General features: G+C 34.0%; 1 protein-coding gene, 1 long non-coding RNA gene and 1 pseudogene across 6 annotated transcripts; 1 reads left to right on the plus strand and 2 right to left on the minus strand.

Annotated features, from left to right (window-relative positions):
- The first annotated feature begins 1928 nt into the window (after positions 1–1928).
- LOC114749339 (abscisic acid 8'-hydroxylase 3-like) lies at positions 1929–6773 on the plus strand (annotated as a pseudogene).
- Positions 6774–10277: 3504 nt separating this feature from the next.
- LOC114749363 (uncharacterized) lies at positions 10278–15299 on the minus strand. 5 transcript variants are annotated; one of them, XR_003740550.1, is made up of 9 exons: positions 15028–15299; positions 14782–14850; positions 14233–14262; positions 13432–13464; positions 12832–12902; positions 12388–12475; positions 11441–11533; positions 10692–11026; positions 10278–10593 (listed from the first exon to the last, which is right to left on the minus strand). XR_003740550.1 is itself a non-coding variant. In XM_028937873.1 (8 exons), the coding sequence occupies exons 1-8, from the start codon at positions 15151–15153 to the stop codon at positions 10964–10966; spliced, it is 564 nt and encodes a 187-aa protein (XP_028793706.1). In that variant the 5' UTR covers positions 15154–15299; the 3' UTR covers positions 10620–10963. The 5 variants fall into 5 exon arrangements, 4 of the variants coding, with proteins under 4 accessions (XP_028793706.1, XP_028793705.1, XP_028793704.1 ...); XM_028937873.1 differs by lacking the exon at positions 10278–10593 and having other exon boundaries at positions 10620–11023; positions 12388–12469; XM_028937872.1 differs by lacking the exon at positions 10278–10593 and having other exon boundaries at positions 10620–11026; positions 12388–12469.
- A 1294-nt stretch (positions 15300–16593) lies between these two features.
- On the minus strand, positions 16594–17191 carry LOC114749317 (uncharacterized). The gene is made up of 3 exons (XR_003740541.1): positions 17094–17191; positions 16810–17015; positions 16594–16725 (listed from the first exon to the last, which is right to left on the minus strand). It is a non-coding gene; the product is annotated as an uncharacterized LOC114749317 (long non-coding RNA).
- Between the last annotated feature and the right edge of the window lie 1364 nt (positions 17192–18555).

Raw genomic sequence — 18555 nt, forward strand, 5'->3', positions numbered from 1 at the left:
TGAAACGGCGTGAGCGAGAGGGAGAGGAGCGTGTTGCATATTGGGGCAAGTGGGTTTGTTTGATTCTAATCGGCGAGGGTAATGTTACATTGCATTCATTAGTTTAACTTGTATAATTTTTGTGAGGGCTGGCTACGAAGGCCTATCGTGGTTTAGACTAAATCAACATCAAAGGAAAAGTGCCTGCTCAAGTTAGCCAAAATCTCAGATAATTTGGGGCAAATGATACTAATTAGGAAAAATAATACTGCTATTTAGAGTTACCGTCGTAGTTAAGATCCAAATAATAATTAACACAATTGCCTAATTGTGAATGGTCAAATCGTAGTTAGTTAGGCCTAAAAGGATCTAATTGTAATTCGGCCGAAGCCCTAAAATGGACAAAACCCTAATTACGATTTAGGCCTAATCACAATCCAGGCTTAAAAGGGTGGAATCGTAGTTTGGCCCAAATCACAATTAGGCCGAAGATCTAATTAGGACTTTACCCAACGCCATCAAACTTTTGTTATTACGTCATCAGTTATATACCACCTTTTCTTTTTTGGTTGAATTTTGTCTCAGGCTCACTTCGAATTCGTCACATTCACCAACAATGATTTTACAGTGCGTATTAATTCATACTAACAATATTACGACTTTTTTTCCTTAAATAACTGGGAAAAAAAATATATGCATATAATGAATAATGAATTAGCGGAAAACAAAAGAGACGTGCGTATTAATTGTGCTAACAACGAGTATGATTACGAATCTTAGTATAACTCGCGAATCACGGCGCTGATCAGTACTGGTGTAGTACTCTATAGTTACTGTAGTTGAGTATAGAAGAAATGAAGCTTGTTACGTTAATAGTTATCATTGTTTATTATATAAGAGAATGATTAGTTATGTATATTTATTATTATTAGAGAACTATTTTGGCATGTTCCTTTTATAGACACTTATGTCCCCCTATCTTTCTATTTCTATTTTCATTTTGTCTCCAACTCATACTCTCTCTCCCCCACTTCTCTTTCTTTTAATAATTTAATTGTTCTCTCATACTCTCCTTTTTAATGAGGGTATTTTTGGAAAAAAAAAAAACATTATACTTTTTACATATTAACTGTCCTTAACTAATTTTAACTGTTTTTTTAATCAACGTAATTTGGTTATTTGTTTCTTATAATAAGGAACAGAGGGAGTAATAAATAGGTGTTATTCTCCTGAAAACACCCTTACTAATCATACTAATATATATATATATTAGCTAAAATTACCGTTTGATGAAATTTTTAATATATATAATTACTACATAGACTGTCTTGAAAAAAAAAAATAAATAAAGAGGCAGAGTGGACTGTGATATCATATTTAATCAGAATCAAATTGAAATTTAAACTAATTCTTATATTAAAAACAGAATGCATGCAGTATTAATTTAGTATTTTCCAACTTTCAAGTTCAGGTATCAATAATTTCATCATAAACACAATCTCTCCGGTTCTCGCAGAGGATGACACACACACAAAACCACACATATATATATATGGACATGTCTCCTTGATGCTGCCAGAAAAATCCATTAATTACACATTCGCGTATGTGTATTTACGTCCCATACTTCATTCACTTAAATGATTGACCTTCGGGATATGCTCGCGACCGACCTCTGAAATTGGAGCTTATCAGCTGTGAATGGGTTTGCATGTATCTATACACTTGCGCCAATGATAAGGTCACCGCTTTTTGTGTTTTTGTGTGCTTGTTCGATTATATATATAAATATATATGTGTGTGTGTGTGTGTGTCTCTTCGGGGACGTCCGATATTATATATGCGCGCGTGTGTATTCTTCTTAAAATTTGCACTAAATGGTATAGCGGATCAAAAACCAAGGAACGACTCTGTATGTTCCTGAGCACGAGACCCGTGAATCTCTGACAATGCAGAAGGCAAGTTGGATCGTGTGAATGTTGACTTTATGCACACAATGACGCAAATAATAATATGAGTAATTTATAAAATGATGATTTAATTTGTATCAAAGTGGTTTAAAGCGTGTGGGTTGAATTTATTCAATCCTTAATTTGATTCTTTCGGACTGACAAAACTAAAGTGGGTGTGCGACAACATCAGAATTGGCCTTGAGCGAGAAATAAAATTAAAATTAAAAAAAAAAAAACGTGAAACACTCGCACCAACGACGTGCATGAGAATATCATAACGGTCGCATGCAGTGCAAACTGCAAAGAGATGATAGGATCAAATAACATGTATTAATACAAATATTAGGTTTATTTTTTCCCAAAAATCATATCTATTTTAATATTATTAAAACTATATGCTGAAGAAGGTAAAAATATATCAGAGGTAGAGCTGCCTCAAAAACTGATTTTATTTGGAAGAGTCATCATACCGAATAGTGTGATTATGTTTTTTATTTTATAAATTATATTGATATTTTTTAACTTTTTAATTTATGCTGATATTGATTTCTTTTGGGGGAAAAAAAGAGAAGTATGAGATCAGTAAGAGTGGGTAGTAGAAAATGAAAATAGTGCTTTAACCGTATACGCAACATATTAATTTTCTGGTAAGAGCACCATTAAGTTAATTATTATAACAAATTGCAATGCTAAATCTTAAAAAGCCTTGAAAGTTGTAGATGGCACAATATATTGCTCAGAACCTTATTCTTGTCCCCCCCCCAGCAATTCACCGCTCAGATTAAATATACTTCTTGCAAAGACATTCCTTTTCCATAGCCCCAAAAAAGGAACATTATTTGTGGAACTTTTCTCGTGTTAACTGTTGATTAAAAAAGAATAACATGTCTGGCAATATTTTTTTCCAAAAAAAAAAAATGTAATCATCAACATAAAATTTATCACGCTATATTCTTTTGTTCCTTTTGGCTAAATCAGCTGCAACTTTTCATTGAAAACTTAACAAGCTCACATCACATCTTTGATTCATTTATGATAAAAGGATCCATCAATGACTTAAAAGGGAGGGAAAAAAAAGAAAAGAAAGGAAAAGAAACTATCCAAGCCAAAGCCACAAAATAAAAAGGGTGGCTTATTTTAAATTTGATCCAACATATAATAAAAATAAATATATCCAGTTATCTATAAAAGCTCACATCTTTTTTTTTATATTAAATGTAGAAATTCCGAATGACGAAAGTGATGGCCACCTAACTCATCTGTGTTTTTTTTTCTTTGATAATTATCTAGAATTTTTTAAAAACAAAAACATCATTAACTTTTTTTTATCACGCTCGATTTAAACACAAAATATATTAAGGGTTAATTAATCCGTAAGTCTTTATAGTTTCAACCAATTTTGAATCAAATCCTTATAATTTTTTTTTATCGAGTCCTTATACTTTCACCTGTTTTTAAGTAGGTTCTTACATTTATTTTTCTTTTATTAAGTCCTTATAATTTCACTAAATTTTTAATCAGGTGCATGTAGTTTTAATTTTTATTTATTAATTAAATAGATTAAGACTGAAATATAAAAATATTAATAATTAATTAATAATATATAATAAAAAATAAGTAATATAATTAATTGATTCACTAAAAAAATTTAGAAAAATTAATTTTTTTGCTGAGAAAAATAAATTATTATAATAATTCATTATTTTTAGAATATTATGTTTATAAACTAGTATTAAATAATATACACTACTTTATGTTTATAGAATAGAATTTATAAAATAAAGAATAAAAAATTCAGGGATTTAATGAAAAATAAGATAAACTCATAAGGAATTGATAAAAAGAAAAATAAATAAAAAGACCTAATTAAAAACAGGTGAAAGTTTAAGGACATGATAAAAAAAAAACTACAGAGATTTGATTCGAAATTAGTTAAAACTATAAGGACTTTTAGATTAATTATCCTAATATATAAATTATTAATGTAGGATTTAAGTTCGGAACTTTTTTCAAATATGGCATAGTTAACGTTGTCACTAGAACATTTTGTCCTTGACCACTATTTATTTAAAAAATAAATAAATAATGCGTTAAATTAAAAAAATGTTAAGAAATTTACAAATTCCCCATCTCATTTATGTTTCAAAGCCGGAAAGAAAGGAATGTGCTTGTACGGTCAACCCAATCTTTTGGGTCGTGCCACGTGCCGCCTCCTCTTCCCCTTCTCCTCGTCTTCCTCTCCGTCACACTCACATCGAATTAAAATTGATTCCGGGTATGGACATGGGTCTTAAAAGGGAAACCTTCTTGCTCTCTCTCTCTCTACCTATAAACACCTCTTGCTTCAACTCTCTCACTCACCATTACCATGGATTTCTTTCCCTTCTTGTACTTCTTCTTCTTCGCTCTCTGTTTTTGTCTTCTCCTTTCTCTGCAAATCCTTCTCCTTCAACCTCCCCACTCTGCCTCTCCCTCCAGGTTCCATGGGTTGGCCTTACATAGGCGAAACCTTTCAACTTTACTCGCAAGACCTAAACTCTTCTTCGCCTCCAAAATCACCAGGTTCTTGTGACTTGCTGGTTGCTATCTTCTTCTTATTCTTCTACTCATCACGAATTCTCTTCATGGGTTCCTCTGTTTTTCTGCTTTTTTTCCTCTCAGGTATGGCTCTATCTTCAAGTCCCACATTCTGGGTTATCCCAGCATCATGATTTCAAGCCCGGAAGCTGTGAAATTCGTGCTCAACAAAGCTGATCTCTTCAAACCAACTTTCCCTGCAAGTAAAGAGAGGATTCTGGGGAAGCATGCCCTCATGTTTCACCAAGGAGAGTACCATTCTAAGCTCAGAAGACTTGTTCTTCGTACCTTCATGCCTGAAACTATCAAGCACATCGTCCCAGACATCGAGTCCATCGCCATAGCTTGCCTTCATTCTTGGAAAACCGAGAAACCAACACTTTTCTCGAAATGAAGACTGTAAGTCACCCAAAACACCCCCCAAAAAAAAAAAAAAAAAGAGGGAAGCTAAATGGTTACACTCTGTTTCATTGATGGGTTTTTCTACTGCTTGTTCCAGTTCACCTTCAACGTGGCTCTGCTTTCGATACTGGGAAAAGACGAAAGGGATGTGTAGAGAAGACCTTAAACGGTGCTACTACATTCTGGAGAAAAGCGTACAACTCGATGCCGGTGAATCTTCCGGGGACTCTGTTTCACAAGGCAATGAAAGCGAGGAATGAACTGGGTAAGATATTGGGTAGAATTATGCGAAGAGGATGAAGGAGAAGAAGACGGAAGAGAAGAAGAGAGAGGACTTGCTGGGGTGGTTTGATGGAGGAGAAGGCAGAGCTCACCGACGAACAGATAGCAGATAACGTCATCGGCGTCATCTTCGCAGCTCGACACGACAGCGAGTGTGCTGAAGTGGATTGTCAAGTACCTCGCTGAGAATCCCTCCGCCTCCAAGCAGTCACCGTGAGTGTCTCTTGCAGCTGTTGATATTCTTTTTTCTTTTTTTTTGATAAAATGTTGATGCTTTTTTGAAAGTGTAAGATCAAATGCTGACATTAAGCGAGTGTGGCATAATGGCAGGGATGTGCCCTATATAAAATGGTAGGTCATGGGTTTTCTTTAATGAAAAAAATTTAAAGATTAAAAGATTTTGTAAAATTTAAAAAGTCGAATGTTATTGAAAGAGATTTTTTAAAATACATATTTTTTTTTTGTGATATTAGTTGTAAGAAAGACATAAAATTTACCAAAACCAACCCAATAATTATTTTAGATGTATAATCTCTCTTTTTCATCATATATTATTTTTGGGTGACATTATAGGAGGAGCAAGAGTGGATAGTGAAAGGGAAGGAAGAAAGGGGGAAAAGCGGATGGTTTGAAGTGGGAAGATACAAAAGAAGATGACGATAACTTCAAGGGTTATCCAAGAGACTCTCAGAATGCCACCATTTGTCCTTCACTTTCAGAGAAGCTGTCAAGATGTTGAATACGAAGGTCAGTGTAACCATACTATTCAACAGCCTAACATAAAGTATTTTATGCTCTTCTTTTATCCAACAAAATCAATCTCAAATTAAATATCATCAGGCCATTGATCCCCAAAGGCTGGAAAGTCTGCCACTCTTCAGAAAACATGCACCACAGTTCAAACTACTTCAAAGAACCAGACAAGTTTGATCCTTCCAGTTTGAGGTATTAATTCACAAACCTGAGCTTTATTTTTTGTTGCCACTATATATGTACACACACCTACTGGACCAACGACTCAGTTCCCTTTTTAATTTAATTTTATAGGTAGCTCCAAAACCCAATACTTATTTGCCCTTTGGGAGTGGGATCCATGCATGTCCGGGGAATGAACTTGCTAAGTTGGAGATTTTGGTGCTTTTCACCACTTAACCACCAACTACAGGTTTCTCAACTTCCCACTTTATCACAACCAATGATGCTCAATTTTGCAATAAATACAAATTCAATATTTTCTCTTTATATATTCATATGTGTGTTTGAACATTTGTTGCAGGTGGTCCATGGAGGGGAGTACAAAATGGGGTTCAGTATGGGCCATTTGTCTTCCCCACAATGGATTGCCCATCAGATTGTGTCCCAAGAAATGATTATCTCCCAACTGGTTTCCAACTTTTTGGCCAAAATTACGAAGCACTCATTAAATCTCCTTTGGGGATAAGAGATACCCTAGAGTGGCTCTTTACCATACAATCCACCAAAGTCAACTGTATATGGGACCCATGAAGTCTAGGAAAATTGACTTGTAAAATTTTTAATGGAAAAAAAATTGAATTGAATGAAAAAATAAATAACAATTGTTGCATATATTTTTACTGTGTGTCATCCTTGCCTTTTTTAATTCTATATGAAATTTAAAATTGTTAATGCAGATAATGAATAACTTTGTTGACAATAATATTAATTTCCATCGAGATATCGAGAGTAAAGATATACTTCTTCTAACCATATCCATATACAGATACTATAAGTTAAACCCTCAACCATTCATTTTAGAGATAAGAAGTCTTATTCGTCATGCCAACCTAAATTGACAAATTCTATGTAAATTTTACCAAAATGTGTCTGTCCTATTAGAAAAGACTATGCCCGCTCAAATAAGGGATGTCGAGTTTCATATCTATTTGGTAAGAGGAAAATGAAGAAAACAGAAAGACATTTTTTTTAATAAGTTCGATTTAAAAAATTGAACTAGGGTTAAAATTTTGCAATTAATTTTTATGACTTTTATATATTGCATAATCTCTTTATTAAAATTTTATAACCCTATTTTTCTATTTTTTTAATTTTTTAAATCATTAAAATTTTTATTTTCCTTCATGTCCCTTGTGCTAGTTCGCGAGATTTTTTTTTTTTAAAAAAAAACTTTTGGAAAAGCTCACTGGTGTCAAGGTCTACCATCATTTTCAAGCAATCCAGCACTTCGGACTATAATTGACTATTCAAATTTGTCATATTTACTTTTTTTTTTCTTTGTATTTATTGTCTTTTCTGAGTCAGTCTCTCTAATGAACGTGTCTTAAAGAGGGATGATGAATCCTGTGGGCTACATCAAGTGTAAAATTCAAAGCAAATCACATTATCTACAAATTTTAAATACTTCTCCCGTCATAAATATAAAATCTTTATATTAGTGTGTATAAAGATTTTATATTTAGGACCGGAGGAGTAATATAATTTATTTTCCCAATAGCAGACATAATCCTATTTTCGAAGCTCATCCTCATTGATCATATTCTTATATTATTTTACAAGTCAATAAAGAAGTTTGAATCTGAACATTTTTAAATGTTGCATGCAATATAATATATATATATATATATATATATAAAAGCAATTGGTAATTTGGAACTCTATCCTTCAATATAATCTACAGGACATTGAAGTGATTAACATCGTCCTCGTCAAAATGAAGCTGTTACGTGTCTCTCTCTCCCTTGTGTTATTTTGTGTTATTTTGTGTTGCCGTGTATTAATGGCTTGGTTTCTCATACGTCTGTCCAACCTATATATTTAAGTCCATGACAAGTATGCTTCATTTTGGTTTGACTAAACTTATACATTCTTAATTAATTTTTTTCACCTTATCTGGTAATTAAATTGTGGACCCATGTGTTTGATGTATATTTTGGATATGTGAATAAATAATGCATGTTTTATCTTAATGGAATTTTGTGAGTTTAGAAAATACATGAAAGGTATGTAAGTCTACTTTTCTACTCCTCCGGTCCTAATTATAAGACCCAATTGACTTATTTGAGGAGATTAAGGAAGTAAGTTAAGTTGGTTATTTATAATAAATAAGTGTTGTCATTCCTAAAAATCCTTGCTAATTAAGTATATTGGCTAAAACTATCATTATTAGAAGGATTATCTTGAAAACAAATGCATAAATTAGAAGGATAAAATGGATTTGGGTCTTATAATTAGGACTAAATAAAAAGTCAAATGGGGTCTTATAATAAGGACCGGAGGAGTATTTTGTTTTTGACTATTTGTTGTCACTGTTAGCTTTTGTGACAGAATTTATATATGAGACAATTTATTTAGTCAATTTTTTTAAATATTCTTTTTTTTTTTAATTCCAATCACCCAATGAAAGAAGCTCACGGACCCACATACTTATGGGAAGCCGACTCATGCTTAAGCAAAATTTAAAGAGATGGTACGTGTCAATTAAGCCAACCAGCTCTCATTTTAGATTACTGCTTGGTAAAAAAAGGAGATCATTCATACAGTACGGATCACTATGGAGCCCTTAAATACTTTCAAGTTTTTCCAAAATAAAATCTAGCATGAATTACACCGAGTTGAACATATAATTATTTGAATGGAAGAAAAGTATCGCATTAATTTAAACTACGTTCCCAGTTAAATATTCTTTCAGATCCCCTCCATTATTATACTACATCCGCTCTGTAATATAAGATCCTGTTTGACTTTTATTTTGATCCTAAATATAAAACCCTAATCTACTTTGTCTCTTATATTTACTTAATTTTTTCTAAGATAGTCCTTTTAATAATTATAGTTCTAGTCAATACACTTGATTAGTAAGGATATTTTAGGAAAGACAACACCTATTTAGGACAAATAATTAACTCAACTTACTTTCTTAATCTTTTTAAATTAATCAACTGGTTTTTATAATTAAGAGCGGAGATAGTATTTGTTAATATTTCGTTACATATTCGAGTTTTTTTTTTTTTTTTGAAAAGTGTAAAGGTCAATCTGTAATGGCCAAATTTAGTACCCATGCTTCCTTACATGAAAGAGAAAAATCTGTGATTTGATTACCTATGTATTCATACATTTGTATTTTAACAAATTATTTCTGAATTACACGTCAATTACACAAAATCTGTTTTTTTTCTTTTGGTTACAAAAGAGGGCTAAGCCAAACACACAAAACAGCCATTGGTCACCAAAGTTCTCAACTGCTGCGGGCAAGAGGTCAAAATTTCAGAACTAGATAGACCCTTTTTGCCAAGGAATCAGCTAACTGTTCAGGACAAATGAATAATAATTGTTTATTATAAGTTTTACATTAATATAAATTATAAAATATCATATAATTTGTGTTCATGCACATAACACTTCAGGTATCAATTAATGGGTGTAATAACTACAATTCCCTTTCCCTTATCGTAAGTTCTTTTTTTTTTTTTCTATCCACCCCCAACCCCCCCCCCCAAAAAAAAAAAGCAAGACGAAAGATGTGTAATGAATTAATGAATCATCATAAACTGGAGGCTAAAACGGGCTCCCTAAAGAAGTGGTATAGTGAATAGTACACGAGTGTCTCTCAACTATCAAGAAATAAGATATTTATTCCTTTTAAATTGGAAGCATGTGCATGTGTAAGAACTCGTATTTTTCATATGAAGCATGCGGATAGCTCTTGACCTCTCGTGAGCGTGGGTACAAGCTAACGTGGTGATGACCAATGAGGGAATGAGCTGTGAAGATAAAGAAAGGAAAATGGTCCTCAAATAATTGGAACACTGCTCCTCTTTCATTCTCGTACGAAGAAGATAAAGAATGTCATGTAATGTGTGGCAAAGGGGTGATTAAAAAACGAAGAGGAAGTGAAATCCTAAGAAAAGAATATAATTATTAAAAAAATTTAATGATAAGTGAGTAACATAAACTTTGTTGTTATTTCTTATATTAGAACTTATCATTCACCTGTTATGAGATATTTCAATAATTACATTTTTTTTTTTGAAACTACAATAATTTTCCCACAAACAAAAGACACTTAGCTTTTCATTAAAGGGGGAAAAAGGCATGCATCGCTATCTATTTTATTTCTAAATGAATTCCATAAAACTGGACTTAAATTTTCATCTTGGAAAAGCAATAAAAACAAGAAAACATTGAGTAATAATGACAGACCTAGTAATCAGTGTAAAAAGAGGAAGAGGAAACCTCTAAGATACCACACTGAACTTCAGGTTCCCATCCTGCCATGATTTACCACATATTAATGTTGCAGTTAAAGAGGAATGTCATGAAGATTGAGCTATCGATTGACTTGGCCTCATTCTTGCCATTGCTATTACGCACTGTTGAACCAGAGTGGGCAATATTCGGCATGTGTCAGATTCGACACGTTTCCCTGAGAGTCAATATATAAACAAGCAATAAAGCAAATCATGAAATTGCATTTCCACAATTACTAAAAAGCTCATCATATCATGGCACCACGAAGGAGACCTGTTCAATGTCACGCGCGTTGAGGTCCACAAAGGCAATACTCAGCGACACTATGATTAACAGAAAGATTCTCTGCTTTTCGTTACAATACGAACCACTCATAGCACTGGACCCTAATAATGATACCGCTAACAAGGGATTTCTCTGCTAATATTTGACATTCCAAGACTAACGCCTTTAGAAGCTTTGGAACAATATACATGAATGCATAGGCAAATGATACCCAGAAGAAGAACTTCGGTAAATATAACAGAAGATGTACTAAGGAGGTTTTACATATCTTGAATCTCTTCGCATCGGTTGGCTCCATAAGTTAAATTCCTGCTCCTGAACTGCTATTTAAGCATAGATGCAAAAAATGAATGAGCCGCTACATGAGTCAGGCAAAGAAAAAAGGAAGCAGAAAATATTAAGATTTTGAGGAATGGATTGGCTTACAATGTAACTCAAACAATCATACTGTAGAAAATAGGATAATTTATTTTCTGTGTAGATGTTAGTAAAACGCTGCGCTTAGGCTTAGGCTTAGGCTTAGGCTTACTTAGCCTTTCATTGTATTTCGCTGCGCTTAGGCTTAGGCTTAGGCTTAGGCTTACTTAGCCTTTCATTGTATTTCCGGATGCCTATAAATATTGGGCCCTGTTAGGATCCAGAATCGGTGTGTATGACTTTTCCCTTCAATCAATACAGATTCATGTTCCTGTGGAATTTGTGCTCAAATGGTCAGGGTCTTGTGTTTCGACACATACCTTCTCAATAGCATCTGATACACCAGACATTGCTTGTCTGCCTTCTCTGAGGAGTTGCAACTGTGTGCGAATCCTACTATTATGTTCCTCTCCCTAAAAATAGAAAAGTGATTAGAGCAACAGGTGATGAGGCCAAAACACAAGTAACTGACAGGTTCAAGTGTTTGCCGGGGCCAGCATAACCAGAACCTAGGACATAAGCCAGTTCCAAAATAATCAAAGATCGATTGTATTTTTATGGCGTGGCTGAGTTCATTTTGTTCCAAGTCGGAGATATGGTCTGCTCAGCACTAGAAACAACTGCCTCGACACTTTCATTTTATTATAAAAACACAGTGATGTGAATAAAGCGAGCCTTAAGATACGCGGTTGCCTTTATAACACTTCACTGCAAGTAGAGGCTGACAAGAATAGAACGTTTCATGTTGAAAAGCACAATTAAGCAGGAGGCTCATCATACATACAGTGCCACTAAAGAATCACACCTCAATTACACTTTTTTTTTTTTCCAAGGCATCCAACAAGAAGGAGAAACTTTGTTGATCACTTCCAACTTTACCAATAAATAAATAAATCTCTTTTGGAAATTAGGGCGGAAGGTAATAACAGTATCAGAAGGAAACAAAAGACAATGATCCCCAGGAAAATATCTCCACTTCTGAGCTTCACGTTCCCAAAAAGCTACAGGAAAAAGAATTCCTAGGAACTGATGGCACGCTACTGGGAGATGCTAAAGTTAAAAGGAACCCAAAAGTGAGAGCACTTTATCCATTTACGCAGGTTGAGAGGGTAAGCAAGCAGGATGAAAAATTGATAAAAATGTTTGGGGGGAAAGAAAAAAAGTTCCGCCAACCGGTCAATAGTCATGAAATCGTTCATTTTCTATTCAATTAGAGCATACAACTTCATGAGCATTAGAGAATCAATAATGCCATACAGCAACTAACCAATTTTATAATACGCGTCAACTGCTGGATTTCATTCTTATTCGCAGTGGACAGATCCTCAACCACATCCATGACATTACTCCTGCAATTGTGACAAAGCACCTCTACTGAGTTCAAATTATCAACAGATTGTGATGGCAATAAATAATATAGGAAGCAGGAAGTTATTGGCACAAGTCCCAGAGTAAAAACAACAAGGAAAAAACTCTACATAAATAGTCGAGAGATTCAGATGAGAGAACAACTACGGAAAACCCCATAGTGTTCGAATCACCATGTTGAGCTACACTGATGTTGCTTTGAAGGCTAAAATGCATCGATTCTTTCAAACAGGACAATCTCGCATCAAGAATGATACTTCAAAACTTTAACGAACCACTTGATCTAATCAACCTTATCCAACTACGCACAGATATGCTGCTGACCAAATTAGATAACACGTACTTATTTGAGAACAAAGGATCCAGCTCTTGCTCTTCCACCATTTCCTCTACAGCATCAAGAGTGGCCCCCACCTACATAAGAGAGCAACATGACAAAGTTTGAACATGGTTGCATGCATGCCTGTATCCATACACTAATACTGTAAGAGTGTTATGATTCAACTGTCCAGATAACTGTCCAGACTCCAGAGCCTAACAGTTTGTGAGCACCACTACTGATATCAAATTCATCCACAATACCTAAGTAGTCTGTAACAATGAACTGGCCTATGTTTAGTAAATCAGGATTTACCAGGAATTACTGTAAACTACGGGGCCTCTTGTGCACTGTATGAAATCTAATGAATGAACTGCATTGTACGCAGCTTGTAAGCAACGCATCATATTGATATTGATTGATGGTATATTGATGATGCTGATATGAAGGCACGGATTTGCACCTCGTACTTTTATAAAACTACTTGAATGGGTCCAAGAACGATAACTTTGATATGAGAAAGCCTAACTGGATTCTGTTACGTGATTGCCACACAACTTGGACCTAGATGACAAGAAGATCAAAGAAAAAAATAACACAATAAATACAAAGCCAAAGTCATACCTGCGTTTCAAGACAGATTGACTCAAACTCAGCCTGTAAAAATTGATTTGACACAGAATTCAGATTTCAGCTTTGTAGCATAAAAATGACATAATAACAAAGCCATAGACGGCTAAAATTCTTTAAAAGCCACCCAAGTTGTTTTTAAGTGCACTCTATCAAAAGCGGCTTGATTTCAAAATTATTCCATTGTATCTGAAAAATTTGACTTTGCCGAACAGGATTCATATTTCCTTTAGGAATAAACTGAAATGGAAAGCTGCATCTTAAACATTCGATGTTGTTAGCAGCGTCATAGAACACAACGTTCTATTCAACATCATTGTGCATGGTATTGACCAACCAAGACATGACCACATTGTTTTCTGTCCGTCATGTCTCAAAGGAAAAACCCACGAAATGCGAATGAAGGCCAGAAAATAATAAACAAATAAAAGAGAGCCTAATGCTCCGATGCCCTGCAGAATAAATAAATAGAGAATTTGAAGAGGGGAGAGTCTGTATTAAATTATGAATCATTTACAATAAATGGATGCCTAGAGCCAAAAAGAATTTCAAATTATATCATTTCTAGTAAAGTTAACTACAATGACTATAAATTTAAAAAAAAAAAAAATCCAGGAATTCGATGATGAAAAGTATCAAGTCAAGAGAGAGGCATAAACGAAAGCAAAAGCATAGAAATCACAAAACTGTACCCAATTCTTCCCTTAGCGTCCTCATATCTTAAAAGAGAAGGAACATAATCTACTATAATTGACAAAAGTACCGTTGTTAACAGTTATAACAAACATTACATACCTCTATATTTTCATGCAATGAAGTGATGACCTGAAAAGTTTGATCCGTTGAAAGGCGTTAGCATCTCTAGACATGTCGTTTTTTTAAGATAATACATGAGAAATAAAAAATATAGTTTTCTTGACAATTTAAAATCCAAATATTAAGTGAAAACGAATATCTACCAGCATCTTATATTTCATGTTACAAAATTTTTTACTGGTAATCACATCTGAGGCTTTTTACATGTGTGAAAAACGTTTGCCAACATAATTTCCTTCTGATGAAAACTCTATCCTAATCTATTTATTTAATATTAAGTGGGTGACAAATATGAATAGGTTATTTTCCATTGACAATGTGACCCCTTGAACTTTGCAAGATTTATGCAGAGACGGTCAGTATACATTTTTATCTGACTATATGTCTAAGGCACTAATTCAAATCCTCCAGAATAACCGCCCAGATTCAAAATAGAAGATTGAGAAAACAACACAGCAGCCAATGTCAAATGCCTACAGAATTTTGAGATATATTTCTGTGAGCTATATTAATATCCAGAGATTATACCTGAAGATAGAGGCGATGAAGCCATTCTTTTTCCGCGGTTGTGAATCTCAGAAAAGCTTTGTCAAATTCCTTTGAATCCAGACAACAGCATGAATTCATAATATCAATATATAACCATTTTGATTTTTGATGATTTATGCAACAAAAGAAATGCTGTAAACAGCTCTTTCAATTTCTCACAGAAAGGGGGGAAATCGAAGCAGGAGCTTATTAAAAAAGGGAAGTAAAAGAAGCAGGATTACATACCTCCTTTGAGCAGGCAGTGAGCAAAGAACGCATAGCGAACTTGAAGGACTTTTTCAAATCAAAGTACCTGGATCCTATTCCAGCAGAAGATGATGCACTGCCAGCGAGCTCAGTATTCTTCTCCATGAACTCAGAATCAGGAACTGAAGAGACTCTTAAATCAGCGACAATAAGTATAGAAACAAACCATAAAGAACAATTTTAGACCCCAAACAGAATAACGTAGCACGAGCGTCGAGTAGTCGTTCGCGCCCCCCTCACCAGATCAAATGCCGCGAAATGGAAAGACGAAAGAGGCAGTTCGCTTTATTTTGATTTTGGATTTTAGAGGCAAAATTTTCGGCCTACCGGGTCGGGCTATTTGTGATTCGTGTTACTGTGGGCCGGTTGTAAATGGTGCCCAATTCATTGATGAAACCGTAAGGCCCATCATAAACTCAACATTTTTGTACGCGAAATAAAATAATAAATAAATTGGTAAATGATAAAAAGTTATTATGAACATGTAAATAATACTACCTCCGATTATTAATATAAGATGTTATTTGAATTTTGTTTAATATAATATCCCAATCCACTTTACTTCTAATATTTATGCATTTTTTCTCAACATAATCTTTCTAATAATAGTAGTTTTAATCAATACACTTGATTAGTAAGGATATTTTAAAAAAGACAATATCTATTTATTACAAATAACTAAATTAACTTATTTTTTTTAATCTTCTCAAATTAGTTAACTACTTTAAGTAATAATAGTAAAAAAATTGCCACGTTTGATGTCATGGCCCATTTGGTAGCGACTACCAGTAAGTCAACAACAGCAATCGATGAATGAAGTCAATCAACTAGCCATCAGAAACGAAATATTTAATTTACCATTCTTCATTATTGGCCTTATTTATGGCGAAATAAAATATTCTTCTCCTGTGTTTATGAAAATCAGCGCATATGAGTACGTAATTTTTTTTTGAGAGTTAGAAAAAAAATAAAATATAAATATAATGAGGAGAATATGTGAATTTTCCCCCACAGTCTATAGTTTCCCGTCTTTAATCTCTCTCTCTCTCTCTCTCTCTCTGTGAATTAATATATAAATGCTTTCCGTATTATTCTTGTAAACAATGATAAGAAAAATGATGGCAACGAAAAAGATAATGATTAAAAAAAGGTAAATTAATTAAAATATATATATACTATAAATGCGTTATGCATGCGGGGCTGCACCGCTGCAATAATTGATTATTCGTTTGTGTGTGAGAGAGAGAAAGAGAGGTTGATTATAAACGAAGTTTTACAATATATATTGGCCAGTAAGTTATCAATTACCCAAAAGTCTTCTTGCATCGCACGAGCAATCCCAATGAACAAAAGAAAAAAAAAACAAACAATGCTATGGTATATCCCCGCTATGTCCACCATACACAACACACACACACAGACATGTTTAAAATAATATATATATATATATATATATATATAAAGAAGTAAATGAATTAATTAGGATGTATTTGAATGGTGGAGAAAGAAGAAGCAGATATGGAAGCCAGGGAAAGAAGCAGCAAAATGGAAGAGCCAGCAAAACAGCCAGGTTTGACGACGTAACAGTCCCCTTCCAACCATCCTTCTCCGTAATTCTGCTCCCCACTCATGCTTATCGCCACTGTTAATATTATTATTGCAACCAAACAGCCCACCCTGGCACAATACATGAATACACGAAACACTCAACTTGGCTATATATTAAAGTAGGAAATAGATATGCAAAAAGATTATACCAACCAGGAGATCAAAACCAGAAGCTTGGCAACAAGAGGTACGTTAAACTCAGGATTCTCAGCTCTGCCTAATTTTGAAGAATGATTGAAGAATATGAAATTTGCCAGAAGCTGAGATGCAGCCAAGCAACCCAAAGCTGCAATTCCCAACCAATATGAAGGACTTACTGGTGCATGACACAGCCTTCCGTTCCATCTGATCTCATCTTCCTGCAACATATGAGCTTATAACAGATCAAGAGAACGAAATGATAGTTGATCAGAAACAAAGCAACCTACTTAACCCACCTTATTCCTGAGGATCTCAGCCACAATACATAATACAAAGGAAACGAAACAGAATAGGACTGAGACTGCAAATAAGATTACAGGAAATTTGCATATAGCAGGAACGTTTTCCGTCATGCTGGTGGTGGGCTGGTTGTTGTTTCTGCGAACTAGAAACTTGAATTGGTCCCATGAAGATGAGCCGGTCATTATCTTAGCTTCTTCCTTGACCTGTGATATCTCCTTCTTGCCTCAGACTTAATTATATTGTCTCCTAAAAATTTATCGAATCTTCCATTTCATTGGTTTCAAGCAGACACATATATATAGATATAGATAGAGAGCAACTAATATATGGCTATATTAATTCTAAGCCAGGGTGTTATTAGACGGTTTTATAAATACTATCACTTTTCAACTGGAGCTGGTCAACTTAGTACTCCTTCGATGATGTTTCTCAGAAGGCACAGACGTCCAATTTTGGACCTGCTTTTTCGGCCTCTCGTTTGGGTTGAGGGTGATCGCATTTTATATTATTGTATTATTTTTTTGAGAGAATTATCAAGAGGTTTTCAAAGAAGGAATTTAATTACTGAAAAATCCCAATAACAAGTTATCAGCCTGAATATATTGTCATTTCCTACTCTAGAATTTATCATTACTTACTCTTCACTTGTCGATAAATTTCAGGGTAATTAAATATCTTTTTGGAACCTGATTGTAATTTTTCCATATTTTTTAAAGTTGGAAACGTTTTTTCATGAGTGGATAGTCATGAGATTAATGATGGCGGAGATAAGATCTCTAGACCCCAAGCGATTTTTTATATATAAATTTCACGCTTAATTAAGTAGAGTTTGCCCACTAGCTCCACTTATCTTCAGTAGTAATAATAAACCTTGCAATTTGTTCATTCAAGAAAACAAGATACATTTCAATGACGATAATTGATTTAAATAGGGTTCAGTGTTAGTTATACTACTTTTGAGCAGAATCTCGAATTCAAGTCTATATGGTTTATTCTGGAAACCGAATGGTGTTAGAAGAGGAGGATGGATTCAAGGATGGACTTTTTCTGGAACTTAATATTACATAATATTGAGCATATATGGTTAAAAAAAATAAGAAGAAAAATTAATCTACAGATCTTAATTTATAGTTCACATTAATTTTGAATTAGGTTCCCTGCTTTATTTTGTTTGAATTATACCGTTATTATTTGATCCATTGTTTTAATTTGCAGACTCTATTGGAATTTCATTCATAGAAATAAATGAGTGTTAAAAGCATTCTTTTAATTAATGTGTGGGCCGGCGCATTCATGTTCATGGGTTGGAGAATCGCACAAAAGAAAACTCGAGTTTTGCTCTCTCTCTCTCTCTCTCTCTCTCTCTCTAAAAAGGGGATTTGGGTGTGGATATTGACCCTTCAACTGAGAGCAAATGGTTTTTCGTCTTCCAAATTTTTGAGAAGAATATCAAGT

This window comes from Neltuma alba, unplaced genomic scaffold, assembly GCF_004799145.2.
Source record: "Neltuma alba isolate B1F8T4 unplaced genomic scaffold, ASM479914v2 tig00006019_pilon, whole genome shotgun sequence".
NCBI classification, from domain to species: Eukaryota; Viridiplantae; Streptophyta; class Magnoliopsida; order Fabales; family Fabaceae; genus Neltuma; species Neltuma alba.

What these genes read in the sequence shown, in the direction of transcription:
- LOC114749363 (XM_028937870.1), bottom strand. Translation starts at nt 15,153, where the DNA reads ATGGAGAAGAATACTGAGCTCGCTGGCAGTGCATCATCTTCTGCTGGA. An exon ending in TCACTGCCTGCTCAAAGGAG is followed by an intron (nt 14,851 to 15,027) that starts GTATGTAATCCT and finishes CTGGATTCAAAG; the next exon opens with GAATTTGACAAAGCTTTTCT. An exon ending in TATCAGATGCTATTGAGAAG is followed by an intron (nt 11,027 to 11,440) that starts GTATGTGTCGAA and finishes ATGCTTAAATAG; the next exon opens with CAGTTCAGGAGCAGGAATTT.